At 47.5% G+C, this 15,982-nt stretch overlaps 1 protein-coding gene across 1 annotated transcript in view; it reads left to right on the top strand.

Annotated features, from left to right (window-relative positions):
• Positions 1–14,956: 14,956 nt before the first annotated feature.
• The window catches only part of Begain (brain enriched guanylate kinase associated), a 36,114-nt gene continuing 35,088 nt past the window's right edge, over positions 14,957–15,982 (top strand). The window contains exon 1 of the mRNA XM_076921184.1: positions 14,957–15,071. Coding sequence (XP_076777299.1) covers positions 15,030–15,071 — 42 coding nt within the window. The 5' untranslated portion in view covers positions 14,957–15,029. The remainder of the gene's footprint in view (positions 15,072–15,982) is intronic.

Here is a 15,982-nt window from a genome sequence, read left to right on the forward strand (position 1 = left end):
CCCTCCCTCCGCCCCCTCTTTCTGTAAGCTCTCAACTACTGCTCCAGCACTATGCTGACTGGCTTGGTGCCATGCTCTCTGCCATGATGGTCACAGACTGCTCACCCTCTGAAACTGTAAACAAGCCCCCAAAACGTTTCCCTTTATAAGTTGCCTTGGCCATGGTGTCTCTTAACAGCAATAGAACAGTGACTGAGACAGGCGATCAGAGTATCTAATTCAGCAAGCCCGAACAACTAAGTTTGATTCCCAAAACCCACACAGCAGAAGAAGAAAATCAATTCCTTCAAGTTGTCTTCTAACTTCCACACTTGTGCTGTGCCTTGCACACACAAGCACAAACACTGGAGGGATAAACAAACACATGGAAAGAAGAAAGGCTACCTGAATTAAAATAACAAGACAACAAATCTTAACTGACAATCTAACCACAGATGGGCAGATCCAAGAAAACTTGTTTCCTGCCCAAAATTACCAACATCATATGAATGATCACCTATCAAAATGACTTTGATAAAATTTCAGATACAAATTTCAAAAGACTAACTATGAATGTTTTTCTTCATCCAACGATGTGGTAGCACACACGAATGAATCTCTGTGAGTTTGAGGCTAGCCTGCTCTACATAGCAAGTTTCAGGCTATCCAGGGCTAAATAGAGAGACCCTGTCTCAAAAACAAACAACTCAATGAAGACCTCAATATTTTCCAACTGGACACAGACTGGTAGCTCATGAAATAAGGAAGTCAATCCACAATATAAAATTAAAGTTAATAAAGAGATGGAAATATTTGGACACTCAAACCAAAATGGTGATGGTAATGAAAACTGCGATTTTCAAATAACAAGTGTAGTAGGGGATAGCAAGATGACTCATGGTTTTTCTGAAGGGCCCAGGTTCCAGTCCTACCACCCACAGGACAGCTCAAAACCACCTACAACTTCAGTGCCAGGAGATCCAACACTGTCTTCTGGCCTCAGTGGGCACTGTATGCATACAATTCATAGACACACAAGCAGGCAAAAACACTCATACACGTAAAAGTTTTTTAATTAAATAAATTTCAAAAATATTTTTAATTTAAGAACCAAAAAAGTTTAATGGGAAGCCTCATCAATAAAATATATCACGTGGAGGACAGAACATCAGGATGTGAAGACAACATAGAGGAACTGGTTCATTTAGTCAAGGTCGGTTTTTTAATGTATAAGGAGAAGTTGCAAAAACTCTGGCATTTCCTTGTAAAAGGAAGAAGATACAGGTGAGAGAGCTGCAGAGGACAGTGTACCAATCATGTACGAGTCAGGGACAAGCAGCCCCAGGGCCACTCCCCCATTGGGTTTAGGGTAGCAAAGATGGAATACAGACTTTAGTAATAACTAGGAGTTTCGGAGGGGAGTCGTTAGCAGCGTGGAAGTCTGAGAGTGGCCCAGCCATTGAGCTGATTAAGACATATTGAATATAAGGCTGCTTGTGTGTTTCATTGGAGAATCTAGCACATCGGGACTGTAGGGAGGACCTTGCGTCACCACATCAGGGGACATTAGAGCAGATTAGTCACCTACTGTTACACTTTCTGAAAAGGCAAAGCCTGTTGTATTATTAGCACATAGGGAGATAGGTTTCAAACAAAAGGCATAGAACATGCTTTTAATAAAATTAAAGGAAAAAATTCCAAAATTTAGGAAAATAGAAACATATCTACATACAAGAGGCACACAGAACATCAAAGAAACTCCCCATGTTGTATAATAATTAAAACATTAAATGGACCTAACCAAACAAAAAAGTACATTGAGAGCAGCAAAAAGGAGGGGCTAAGTTGCAGACAAAGATTAACCAATCGGAATAACTGCTGACTTATCAACACCAAAGAGTATGTGTTCTTCTCAGCAGCTCAGGGAACCTTCTGCAAAGTACAGCACACATTAGTGTCAACAAAGACAGGCAACACTGTGGATTCTATCTGACCACACTGGGACAGGGCTGGAAGTCAACAGCGAGAGAAAAGGCAGACAATATACAAACGCAAGGAGATTAAACAATGCACTGTTTGATGAGGAATGGGTCACTGCGGCAACCAAGAAGTAAGTTTTGAAGTTCCTAGAATTAAGTGATTATGAAAACGTGACATATCAAAACCAACAGGAAACAATAAAAGCAGAAATAAGAAGGCATTTTATAACTCTAAGTATGTTATGTTAAGGAGTCAGAGTGATCTCAATACAAACAACCTGACAATAGACAATAGACATTGGAAAAATAAGAATAAACCATCCCAAATGTGGTAACAATGAAGATCATAGCAAAAAAAAAAAATTAATGAAATAGAAATTTTAAAAACAACCAATTAGACAGACTTGGTTCTTTAAAGAGAAAAAAAAAAAAAAAAAAAAAAAACCAACCTGACAAACTCTCAGTCAAATTAACCACAAAAAAGAAAGAGATAAGATATAAATTAATTACATTAGAGATGAAAAGGGAAAGCTTACAACAGGCATTGAGGAAGTTTAGAAAATCATTAAGACCTACTTCAAATTTTTGTATTCCACTAAACTGAAAAAAATATAAAAGAAAAAGATGGATTTCTAGATGCATATGACCTAGCAAAGTTGAAAAGGTGAAGTAAATAATTAAAATAGATCTGTACAACAGAAACGATACTGAAGCAGCAATTTACAATCTTAAAACTAAATTTATCCCAGGTCCCGATGCGGTGTGGTGTAAAATTCTACCAGACCTTCAAAAGAAGAACTAACACCAATACTACCCCAATTATTCTGTAAAACTAAAAAGGAAATAACACTTCCCAACTCTTTATTAAGCCAAGATTCCCCTGATATCAAAACCAGATAATGATCTAACAATAAAAGAGACTCGTAGGCTAATCTCCCTGGTGAACGTAGACCAGAAACTCTAAAATTCGTATAAGAGTAGGGAGCCCATCTCAGGATGTGGGCTTAGGTGAATAGGACTCTAGTTATCCAAAAAATGAGACCAATAATCAGACAATAATCAGCAGATGGGTCTTTGTGAAACCAAAAACCTACTGTACTACATGGAGGCTGTTAAGCCACTGACGTGTCCACAGGCAGGGTGGGGAAAGTCCCTCCCCATCATGCATCTGACAAAAGGTCGGTGTCTAGAGTATACAAGGAAGTCAGAAGACTTGGCTTGATTTCATAATTTCATTTTTCTTTACAGGTAAAAACCATTTCCTTGTGTGCAGGTACCAGATTTCATTATCTGTTCTTCCTCGGGTGGACATAGAGTAGAATTCTGTCTTAGCTGCTGCAAACAGAGTAAAAAAAAAACAAGGAATCAAGCCACCCAAAATTAAAATGTGGGTTATAGAGAAGAATGGAGTTCTCAGAAGAGAAAATCGTTAAGAAATATTTTTTTAAAGTTTTCAACATTCTTAGCCACCAGGGAGATGCAGATTAAAATACTTTGAGATTTCATCTCACCCCGAGATTAAGAAAATATAAAACAATAAGTGCTGTTGAGTATGTGAGGTACGGGGATCCCTCATACACTGTTAGTGGGCATGAAAGCCGGGGTCACCCCTGTGGAAATCAGTGGGGTGGTTCCTTAAAGAACTAGAAATAGGTCAGCCACGTGACCCAGATATGTCACTCCTGGGTGCTTACCCAGGTACATGACATCCTACTGCAAAGTTGCATATTCACTCCTGTCCATAGTTGCTCTGTTCAGAGCAACCAAGACATGGAATTCCACTGTATGCCCACCAAATGGTGAGTGGACAATGAAATGTGGCACTGGTACACAGTGATGTTTTGTTTACCTGTAAAAAAAAAGAAAAGAAATTATGCAATGTTCAGGTACAAATATGTGGAGCTAGAAAATACCACGTTGAGTGAGGTAACCCAGACCCAGAAAGACAAATGTCACATGATCTCATTCAACTGTAGAACTCAGCATTGAATCTTTAGGTCTGTGTGTTTAACGAGGAGTGTCTCTAGGACCCAAGAAACTAGAAAGGGACCAAAGATGAGAAGTGGGAAAGAAGATCTTAAGCGGAGGGGTGGGTAGAAGAACAAAGGCGACATGAAGTGGGAAAGGAGGACAATGGGGAGAGAGGTTTAAGTGGGGAGGGGTGGGAGAGTAAAGCAGAGTAGGGGAGAGGAAGGGAGAGAAGAGAGGTGCCTAACACTAGGGATGTTAAAAGGCTATATTTTATTTTATAAGCTTTATAGAGGATAGATAGGTAAGTAGCTACATACGTAGATAGACGATAATAGACAGATCAATTTGTAGAAAGATATTAATAGTTTAAAAGGTCTAATTGGAATTGGCCTATACCTGGGATAATGGTCCTCCCAGAGGCAAACCTAGTGCAGGGTGAGGTTTCTGAAGACACCCCCCCCCCAAGAAAAACCATTGTCACTTCTCTTGATTGCCCACCAGAATGTAATGGTAATATTCCGTTGCTGAAGATACCACAGGACATGAAGAAATTAAGTTGGTACTGACCGGAAGCTCTCTCCCTATGAATAACTTTCAGAGTACCAGAAGATCCTATGCAGGCTGTGGGGGTGGGGTGGCCGTACTGGCCATCAACAGTATTAACTGGCTGTGAGACTGTGAACTATACTAGTGACCAGGGTACCAAGATACAAACATGGGTGCAATAATGGTGCACATGTTATGTCGCTAAACAACTGCCTTCTGGTTGGATTTAGAGCCTGCTCCCTGTCTGCTCCTGTGAATCTGGTCAAGAGCCCAAGGTTGGGAGCTGATGGACACAGTATCAAACCATACTCTAAACGTATACCTGTGTGCCTTTAGGTGCTGCTCTGACCTCATCAGAGAAGTTTCTTTGTGTAATGAGCTCAGAAACTTAAAAGAGGTCAAAGTACAGAAAACAAGTGTCAGCGGCCTGCTGGGGCGCAAGTGGAATACCTATTTCATGTCCCCGCCCCCACAAGTCTCAGGGAGGGCATGGAGATTGTAAGAGCGGTTGTGGAAGACTAGAGTGAGCCAGTATCTTCTGGACACCCCAGAATGGCTGCATTTGTGCGTGGCCCCAGGCTCAGGAGTATGGGATCGGCACAAATTGAACTCAATGTGTAATTTCAAAAAAAAAAAAAAATAGGGCATGAAGTTATGAAGTTCGCGTGGGTAGGAAGGTAGGTGTGGATCTGGGAAGAAATAGAGGGAGTCTTTGGGGGTGGATAGGCTTAAGATACATTGCATGAAATTCTCGAAAAATTAATAAAATACTGTATTTAAAAATAAATAATATGTTTAAAGGCAATGGTTTCTTACATGGAAATAATAAAACGGTGACATGTTAAAAATGAAGCTACAGTGATGATTTTAGGGAACATTATAGCTCTAAAGCGCTCGGAGGATAAAAGAGAAAGAGAGCCTGGTGCACTGAATGTGTAATTACAGCGCTTGGGAGGTAGAGGCAAAGAGAGCGAGTGTGAGTGTGTGTGTGTGTGTGTGTGTGTGTGTGTGTGTGTGTGTGTGTGGCTTGCGGTGGTTCCTTGGTAAGTTAGAGCCTACAGGAAACTAAGTTTCAACCTCCCCACACCCCACCCAAATTTAAAAACTGCTAAGTAAGTAGAGAAAGGAAACAGTTGCAGAAAGAAGAGAAGTCGGTGAAGTGGAAAACTCAATACAACGGGAAAATCACAAGTTGGTTCTTTAGGAGGCAAGAAGTTGATGTCACTCAAAGGTAAAATGCTTGATTAGGGAGCTAGAACCCAGGGTTCTATTCCCTATCCCACCACAGGAGGTGGGAGGAGGAGGTGAAGGGGGAAAAGAAGGAAGAGGGGGAAGAGAGGTCATCAATAAAATTGATGTCTCTCATTGGTGATCAGGAGGGGGTAGAGGGAAGGAGGGAGAGAGAGAAGAGAGGATGGAAGGAGTGAGTACAGAAAGGAGGAAAGGGAGAATGAGTTACCAGTACTAGTACTGGGAAGAGCTGAGACACCAGGGATTTTGCAGATGTGGAAAGATATCAAGAAACTATTTTAAACAACTCCATGCCAGCAAATCTGGTACCTTAGGTGAACCAGAAAAAAAAATGATTTAAAAGAATTCATAGCCAACCTGATTTCATTTACAAAATGGCATTTTTTTGTTGTTTTGAAATTCCACAAAGAAAAGTCAGAGGCTATCAGTTTGAGAGGAAGGGGGAGGGGCTGGAAGGAGGAAAGGGAAGAGGGAAGTGATGTAATTATATTTTAATTAAAAAGTTTAGAAGAAGAAGAAGAAGAAGAAGAAGAAGAAGAAGAAGAAGAAGAAGAAGAAGAAGAAGAAGAAGAAGAAGAAGAAGCAGCAGCAGCAGCGCAGAGCTCCTCAAGACCTGAGGCAGTAAACTGCAAGAGATGAGAGAAAAAAGAAATCTCCAGATCCGGATGACTTTTCTGGCAAAACTACCAAAGTCTTAATGAAGACATGGGAGTTATTCTTTTGGAACGCTTTCAAAAACTAAAAGAAGGAAAATTTTTCAACTGGTTTTTTGAGGCCAGTGTGATCTCAGTACCAAGGCTAGAGAGCATACAGAGAAGAAAGCTACAGAACAGGCACACACACACACACACACACACACACACACACACACATGTTAACAGAATATTTACATATTAGGAGGTAACAGAGAGCTGAGGCAGGAGAGTGCTTGCTTCAGAAGCAGAACCTGCTTTGATCCCCAGTACCCTTAAAATCCTAGCACTAAGGAGGTGGAGACGGGTGGATACTCCAGGATTGCTAGTCAGCCAACTTAGATAAATGGATGAATCCAAGGAGAGACAAGGTGGATAATTTCTGAGGCAGAGCAGCCAAGATTACCCTCTGGCCTCCTTGTGTACACACACACACACACACACACACACACACACACATATGCATACAAACATTTTCAAACTGAATGGAATAGAATAAAAAAAGAACAACACTCATCCGTCCTATGGAAGAAGGCAATGATGTTGGCAATACAAGGATGGGTTTATCTGAAAACCCATGGATTTCAACATGTTAACAAACCAAAGCACCCATAACCCTCTTAATAGATACAAAGTAACCTTTGATAAACATCACAGTGTCTCCTAAAGGTCCAGTATAGCAGACACAGAGGGTGGCTCTCCTGACTCAGGATGGCATCCTAGAAGAGCTGTGTGCCACTTTTGTGTGTGTGTGTGTGTGTGTGTGTGTGTGTGTGTGTATCAACTTGACATAAGGTAGAGTCCTCAAGAAGGAGGACTCTCAGCCAAGGAAACACCGCCATCAGATTGTCCTGAAGGCAAGCCTGTTTGGCATTTTCCTGGTTAATGATTGATTCGAGTGGATCCAGTCCACTGTGGGCAGTGCTGCCCCTGGACTAGTGTTCCTGGGTTATATAAGAACACAGCCTGAGCATATATATCAGAGCCCTAGATAGGCCAGGAAAGCAAGGACGTGAGAAAAGCCATGGACAGCAGAGCCAGAAATGAAACTGTCCCAGCATGCAAATGATACGCCGTTGCATGGTTTGTTTGTGTTAAAATGGCATTGTCATCACGGCAGTTGGAAGGGCTTTGAAAGTAGCTTTGTCGTCAGGGAGTTGGTGCTGGGGATGAACCCTGGCCTCGTACAGGACAGGTAACTCCTCTCTCCTTGAGCTACACCCTCAGATAAGACCTTTCTTAAGGGCCTGGGTTTTAGTTCCTGCTGGGGTGAGCACCTCCATTAGGGCCTAGGCGAGATTCTAAACTGGGAGGTGGCTTGGGCAGGTGACATTTGTCTTCTTTCAGTTCTGCTCCCTTTTACTGTTCGCTGCAGCCACCAGTCAAAGCCACATAAGATGCTTGCTACCCAGACACCTCCAAAACCAGGGGCCAAGTAATCCTCCTTCCTTATTCATTACCCAGACTAATGTTGTTGTAACTGAAAGCTCACTAAGACAGTCACCTACACAAAAGTCTCTAAGGCTTTACAAGGACAGGCAAGATTGGAAGACACAAAGTAGACTAATAGGCAGAAACTGTATCAGCTACTGCTTAGGAAAGCTACCTTAATACAAACTACCAGAAACTTGTAAGTATGGACTTTTTCAATTTTAAGAAAGTGCAAAGGCAAACCAAAGGTTTTTTAAAAAAAAAAAAAAAAAAAAAAAAAAATCTAGATACATAAAGAGAATTACAACTGAGTAAGGGAACACAACCAACCCAATTAAAAGGTGGGCCAAAGACTTGTGAATGCCTGCTGGCATTTGGAAAATGAAAACTGAAAGCAAGTGGCTAAAAAGAACATGCCAAGAGTTGACAAGGAAATGGAGCGACTAGAAGGTTCATTCTCTGCTGGCTAGAAAGCAAGATGCTTCCAGCATTTGGAAACAGCATGGCAGTTTCTGGACATAGCACCTACTGTGTGATTCAGCTCTACTCCTAGGTGCTTACCCAGGGGAAATCAAAGAACTGGATCTGCCCATAGTGATTTGTGCATGGCTGGTCATGGCGGCCATTTACAGTAGCTAAAAAAAACCTGGTGAAAGCCAGGTACCCATTCATAGATGAATATATTTTAGAAACAATAACATATCTGATAGAGTACTACTCAGCATTTTTAAAGGATGTGGTTTTGAAACACATGCTTGAGTGAATCTCAGGCTCAGGCTCTATTCCACAAAGACACACACACACACACACACACACACTCACATGCACACATACGCTTACACATACACCATGGTGGGAGAAAAGAACACAGAATGTGATTCCACTTACATAAGCTCTAAACCATGCAATGTTATCTGCAACAATGGAGGTAGATCAGCAATACTGCTAGGGTGGAGGGAGGGGAGATTTACTACAAGAACCAGAAAATGCTCGCAATTGACATTCTCTTGATTGTGGTGATGGTTTCTCGGCATCTACATATGTCAAAACTTATCACATTACACTGTAACTATGAGCTGTGTACTTCACGCCTCAATAAAGCTGTAACGCGCACAAAGCAAAAAGCAAAAAAGACTTCCAATGGGCTCATCCTATCCTGGAGCTACGGTCTTCCAACCTTGCCACCGGTACAGCCTTCTCGGCACACATGGGCACAGGAAGGCTATCACGGACCCTGTTTCCCATCTTCATAACAGATAGCTTTCTGGAGAAGGGGACTCGCTCATTGCTGCCAACTGAAATAGAAGGAGTGTCTCGAGGAGAGCGAGGGTAGCAACACACACGGTTCGAGTGTGTGCGTGCAGTGAACCACGGGCATGGTTGAGGAGCTTATGGAGAAGCAAGGTTCAAAAGGAAAGATGAGGAGAGTCTTCTCAGGATTCTGAAACGCCTGGACCATAAGTGTTAAAGATGGTTAGGGCAGCTTAAGGCAGGACTGACCAGGGCTGGGCAGATATCCTCACAGTTGTGTCTCTGTGCAGCTGGAAGCTCTGCTCATCTTCTGTAATAGTTATGATCAGGAGATAGGATCTGAGAACTAGAGGACAATTCCTTTCTAGCCCCTGGTGTGCTCTCTCTCTCTCTCCTCTCCCCTCTCCCCTCTCCCCTCTCCCCTCTCCCCTCTCCCCTCTCCCCTCTCCCCTCTCCCCTCTCCCCTCTCCCCTCTCCCCTCTCCCCTCTCCCCTCTCCCCTCTCCCCTCTCCCCTCTCCCCTCTCCCCTCTTCTCTCTGAATCTGGAGCTCTTAAATTTACCTAGACTGGCTGGCCAGTGAGTCCGAGAGATCTGTGCATCTCTGGCTTCTCAGTGCTTGGATTAACAGGTATGTACCACTGCACCAAACTCTTTCTGTTGGGGATACAAACTCATCCTTATTCATGTCTGTGGAACAAGTACTTTACCCTATGGATTTTCTTCCTAACCTTTTTTTATTTATTAGAGTTGGAATTAGTCCAAGAAACCCCATTTTTATTCTGACCATTTTCTCAACAGCTGTAAGGCCATGAGGATGGGCTCCTTGAGCTCAGAATTTAGGCCAGGCCTGGCAAGCTCCAAGCTGGGGCTCTCCCGTCCCTAGAGGTCCATAACCAACCAGAGAAAGGGAAGAATTAGGGTATCAAGGAGAAGTAGAAATCCTGTTGGCTCTAGGGCCACGGTGTAGGGAAGGCTGTCCTTTAAGGGGAAAGAGTACAGGGTTGAACCTGGAACAGGCAGATCCCCCTGCCAAAGCAGCCTGCCCCTGAGGAGTGCCCACAGATCCTGGGAGAAGCCTGGCAGAGGTTGCCTTCATAGCTAAACACACGGTTTCCTCTAGTGCTTGAGCCTTCATGACTTGCAGTCAAACTCTTTACCTAAGTCATCAAAAGTCCTTTAAGCCTAAGGTGATCTTCTTACCCGGTTTGGTTTGGTTTGGTTTGGTTTGGTTTGGTTTGGTTTGGTTTGGTTTGGTTTGTTTCCAAAACTGTCCCATTTTAGAAAAGAAAATCCTCATGTTGAAAAGATTTGAGTGGATGGTCATCAGCTGACATTCATTCTAAAGCCAAGGAAAAAGCCAGGTTCAGAACTAAATGTCTTAGTTAGGAGAGATGACAGAGGCTCTGGTTAGTCAACAAAATGATGGACTGGGTATTAGGACTATCTTGTACCTCACTGGTACAAATTGGCATAATTATGCTCTAATTGTATTTTGAGAGAAAAGTTTCATTTTAACAGGAAGGGTTATATGTAGGAGGAGCTAAGGTGGGAGGAGTACTGAGAGGAAGAGAAGGAGTAAGAAGAGGAGGAGAAGAAGGAGAGGAGAAGAAGCTAGGTGATGCGAGAGAGAAAGAGGGGGGAGACAGGGAGGCAGATGTTCATGTGTCTCCACCAGTCAAAGATAGTTGATATATCTAGGTTGGGTAGTGGGTTACACCTCTGATTGAGCAATACCAAACTTATAAAGCCTTTGATTAACATTTAAAAAAAAATGTGTAAGTGCAAAAAGGAAAAGGGGGCATGGGATAGGGATTTTCTAAGGGGGGGAGGGGGAAGGGGGAAAGGGGATGGCATCTGAAGTGTAAATAAAATATCCAATTAAAAAAAAAGAAAATCCTCATGTTGTAGGAGTTTGGGCAAACAGGCCACCTTACTTGTGTTTCCTGCTCCAACCTGTGGCCTCATGCGAACAGCACTCTGGGCCCCTAAGCCTCAGCTCTGGGTGCAACACCTTGCAGGTGGGGCACCTATTTACGCCCTATCCCCCGGTTAACACTTCATCAGCCCCTCCTGTCAGACGCAACCTCCAGAGTTGCCCCTGGCCCTTGCCACCCCTGACTATTTTAAGTCACTTGAGACGAGTAGCTATTGGAGGGCATGGGATAAGACAGTCAGATCTCTGCTCAAATCCCAGCCATGACTTAGCTTCATTCCAGTATCACTGCTAAGGCAAGTCCAGGGGTTGTGGGTCAGGCACAATGTCCCCAGAGTCCCCATGAACCTTGTGCCTGATAGCCCCTCTGGATGTTCCTTTGGGGCCCCTTCTCCTGGTGTGTAAATCTGGGAATGAGGCCAACACTCTGGTTGGGGTCACTAGTATAGTGCCCAGAGAAAGAGACACTTGGGCTGAGAATAGCCCTGCCAACTACAGATACCAGAGGAAGCTGGTGGCAGAGAACTCTGCCCACCTGCTCACCCAGGGCTTCTTCCTGTGTCCTGTCTCCTGCCCTTGCCACCCAGCCCCACCCAGCACAACTCCCAGTCTCCTAGTGTAGACAGGCTAGATCTCTCACAAGCGCGCATACTGGCTGGGACACACAAAACCGGCAGAAATAATTTTCCTGCCCAGTGGAGTGAGGAAAATTGGTGGCCGCCTCAGAGTTCCTGTTTTCAATGAGGGCAGTCTGCTCATGTCCCAGCGGCTGTGGCCCTGCTGCCACCTTGCGTCCCAGTGGGGAGTCCGTGCCTGGCACACTGGCTCTGCCCACCGTTGGAGTCTCCTGGTCCTGTGACCCCTGGCTGAGACTGTAGATTCTTCCTGCAGGGTGAATCTTTCTCAGGCTTTACCCAATCACTGTTGTCTTCTGAACAGTATATGGAAAAGCAAACAGACAAAGGTGGGTGCCCATTCCAAAAGTGACCCAAGAACACTCACAGAGAACTGAAGCTTAGATATGGTCTCCCAGGACCCAGGCCAGAGGTCTAGCCAGTGGTGGGGGTTGGGGGCACTCCCAGGTTGGCCTTCACTAGCTGCCCTGGTAGGAATGGAAGATACAGGGATATTAAGAATACAATGCGCCCAAATGGGGCAATAGTCTTGCTGGGAGACAAGTATGTAAAGGTATTGAAAGTTGGAAGGGAAAATCAAGCATCCCCTTAGGACCAGAAGTTGGAGATCTGGACAGACCTGAGGCCATTCTAGGGGCTTTCCTCATTGGGGTGTTGCCTCTTGTTTGATCAGGATAGAGCAAGCATGCCTGTGGGGCGGATGGAGATGGAAGGGCAACCTGGAGACAGAAGAGACTCGTGAGCCTGTGGCTACAGTGCTCGAGGTGGGAGCCAGGCTCCTTGCTGTAGGTTTCGGTAGACAGCAGGAACCTTGCCTGTAAGACTCACGGTGTGGCAAAAGGCATGACCCTGTACCAGTGTCAGGTACGTAGTGAGTAACCAACAAGGAGAAGGAGGGACCATGAAAAAGCGGGACTCACAAGACAAATGCTTCCCGAGGGAAGGGGAATCCCTTCCCGTGACTGGCCAAGTCCAGCAAGGACACTTCTGGAGGAGCAGCCCACCTTCTGTTTCCTAGATGGCACAGGTATGTGGGGACATTTATGGAACCGTAGAGTCCCCACATCTGGGAAGCTGGTGAGGGTTGGGGACAGGAACTGAGGACAAAGGCCTCTAACACACAGGGTAATGTTCTTCCCACCTCAGCTGAAGACAGGACTCCTTTATAAAGCCTGCTGGGTTTCTATGCTCTGATGTTTTGAATGCAAAAGCCCTGGGCTCTCAACTGTTAGGGTACTCTTAGGTGGCACGCCCCTAGGCTTCCCTCCACCTGGTAGAGGGTCCTGTGAAAGGTCAGACATGGCTGGGGGACACTGGGCCAGACAAACGATGCGCTCAAATCCTCCATCAGCTTTCTCCTTGCTCGTGGCCACTGGGAAGGGGCAAACCTCTAAGCTTCAGTCACAGTGTCTGCAAAGGGGACCGGCACCACCTTTTACAGGGAGTGTGACAGGGACAAAGACCCACAGCTTTCTTCCTGTCCCCTCCCCACTGGTAGGAGAAGGAGGAAGTCTGGTGGGGGAGGGGTGAAACAAGACCTTTGGAAGAACTCTAGAGTCAGGCTGGTTAAGGCAAGTCTGCAGACTTCCTAAGTGTGGCAGGCAGGAGCCACCAGCCCCTCCCCTCCTCCCTAGCCATCTGTGTGTTGGCAGCAAAGGAGACAGGCAGGGCAGAGGAGAACAACGTTCTGGCTTCATCTGAGCAGGACCCATCTCTAAGGAAAGGCTACAGCCTGGGGCAGGAAATGTAGACAGAATCCAGTTCTATGGACTATAACCGTGTTCTGTGTTTTTCCCTTCAGGCCTTTGGAGCTGTGTATGGGGGAAAATGGGACTATAAGGGGTGTACCCGCCAGCCCCAAGGGGTATACTGGCCAGTACACCCACCTCTGTCAGGACCCAGATCCCCAGAGCAAAAGACACATCCACAGTGAGTCAGAAGTTAGCATAAGCTGGCCACCATGGGCCAGAGCTGCCTTCTTGTACCTGTTCCAACTGTGGACCATGCTCCTGGAGTAGGGAGGGCATTCTGAGGCTCACTTGACCCTCCCCTTCTGCACCTGTTACAGAATAATGTCCCTGGGAAGGAGAGGAGACGTCCCTAACTTCTACCTCTTTGTCTGACTTCCTTCTGGAGACTCGCTTTTATTGCCTCTCTCTTCCTTAGCTGTCAGCACCCTTTTCCCACACTGTCACAGTGCCTGAACGCACCAGCTACTCCCCTAATTAAAGGAGAGAGAAGCCACAATGTACACAGCACATAAGGCCGAGAGGTGGATGGTGGTGACAGCCCTGTGACAGCACGGATGTACTCGCTGCCCCTGGACTGTACACTTAAAGGTGATTAAAATGCTAACTCTTGACATGCATGTTTTACCACAGTACGAAGTCAACATACATGCTGTATTCGCCGCTAGTATCCCCTTATCTGCCTTGGAAACCATTAACACACATGAACCCTGAGAGAAGCCAAAGGTAGGCTCTGCTGTCTCTTTCCCTCACCCCAGATTCTTCCTGGCCCATTTGCTTGACGCTACCAGACTGGAGAGATGCTCCCAGGGGACCCTGGTTTCTCAGGACTTATGCTAGCCTCCGCCATGTTGGGACCATCAGCGCCACTATGCCAGCGTGCCTCACCCAGGATCTGACAAGTCCTGAGTGCTACTGGAGCCACAGAGAGAGAGGGCTGCTCTACCCCAGCCACGTTGCCCCTCCTGAAGTTATTATTCCTTTTTGATTACTTCTTGGAGAAAAAAAAAAGGGGGGGCCCCTCCACTATTACCAGGCTCCCAGGTAAAGATTTACAGGTCAGGCCCGGAAGTGGGCAGGGGTCTGCTTTAGTTTAAAGAGTCCAGGACAGGTATGGGGACTAGGTATGCAGGAACTTGGAGAGGGCAGAGCAGTGGGCTACACCCTTGGAAGTCACTTTCCTGTCTGTAAACTGCAAGTTCCCTGAAAGCAGACACCTGTCCCTCACTGCCAAGTCAGTCCCTGGGGACCTGAGTGGGGCTGGCCGGTACACAGCAGGTGCCTACTAAATGCTCAAGACCCCCTAGCAAGTTGACCCAGGCAGGGCCCCGGGACGCAAGGCTTTGCACCCCACACTCCTCCATTCATGCCCGCCGCCATTCATGCGCGCGGGACTCATTCACCCCGCGCGCCGCCATTCCGCGCCCTGTGAGCCCCGCGCCCACCACGCGCGCCCTGCCCGGCGCGGCGCGGGGAAGCGCCGGAGCAGCCGCGGCTGCGCGGGGCCGGGGCTGGCGGGGAGCCGGGCCGGGGGCGGGGGGCGGGCGCTCCCTGCGGGAAGCGGGGCGCTGGGGAGCCCCGGCCGCGGGCTCGGGCGCGCAGAGCCGGGGCCATGTGGACGGGCGGCCGGCGGCCGGGCCGGCTTCGCCGGGCGGTGAGTACCCAAGAGCCGGGGCGAGCTGGGCGCGGGGCGGGGCTGGGCGGCGGGCACCACGCCGGGGCGGTCCCTGCGCGCGCCCGCGGCGGCCCTGGGTGGCGCCGGGGCCCGGGGCCCTCGCGCGGGGCGGGGCGGCCGGGCCTCCGCATCTGCTCTGCGCGTGCGGCCTGAGGACTTGCGGGAGGCGGGTGCAGGGGGCCCGGCTGAGCCCACCCCGTTCGGGGGGCGGCCCCGGAGAGGCCGCAGAGCCGGAAGGAGACTGGCCAGGGACCGCTTCCCGAGCGTGGGCCGCGCGTGGGCCCGCGCAAGCCTCGGGCACCTTCATCTCAGGCGGCCCTAGCAGGCCGCCAGCAGCCCTCCCCATTGCCAGGCGAGGAAACTGAGGCTGGGCAGGCAGGGGCTCCGCCAGGACCACTCTGCGGGCGCTGACCTGCTCACAGAGCCCCAGCACGTTGGCTGGGAATTTCTGCCCCTAGCATTTCCGCTTCCTGCCTGCTTTAGAGGCGTTTCCTTCCTCGTGTGTGCCCACCCCATCAGAACAAGGTTCCTTTGGGGCAAGAGCTGCGTGGGCAACATCCTGAAATCTTCTGAGCGAGCAGGATGGGAGTTGGGAGGGTCCCCTGGAGCAAGGGCTGGGTGCAAGAGAAGGGACCCGTGCGGGTGTTCAGCTTTGGTGGGCCAGGGTTGGCCCACCAGTGCAGTCCCCGAACTAGCGCCCTGGGCACGTGTGGGGCATCAACTTTATGGACTCCCTTATCCTGAGGTCCCAATACCCTGGGCCCCTGGAGGCCATGGGATGGTCTCTTTCGTTCTCTCAGCCTCAGTTCCCCCACTGGCCCGGAGCAAGTGGTCTTTGCTGCTCACAAGTCCAGGCTATAAGAAGGTCTCTAGGAGGAAGCCCCTTATCC

Source organism: Arvicanthis niloticus, chromosome 23 (assembly GCF_011762505.2).
Source record: "Arvicanthis niloticus isolate mArvNil1 chromosome 23, mArvNil1.pat.X, whole genome shotgun sequence".
NCBI classification, from domain to species: Eukaryota; Metazoa; Chordata; class Mammalia; order Rodentia; family Muridae; genus Arvicanthis; species Arvicanthis niloticus.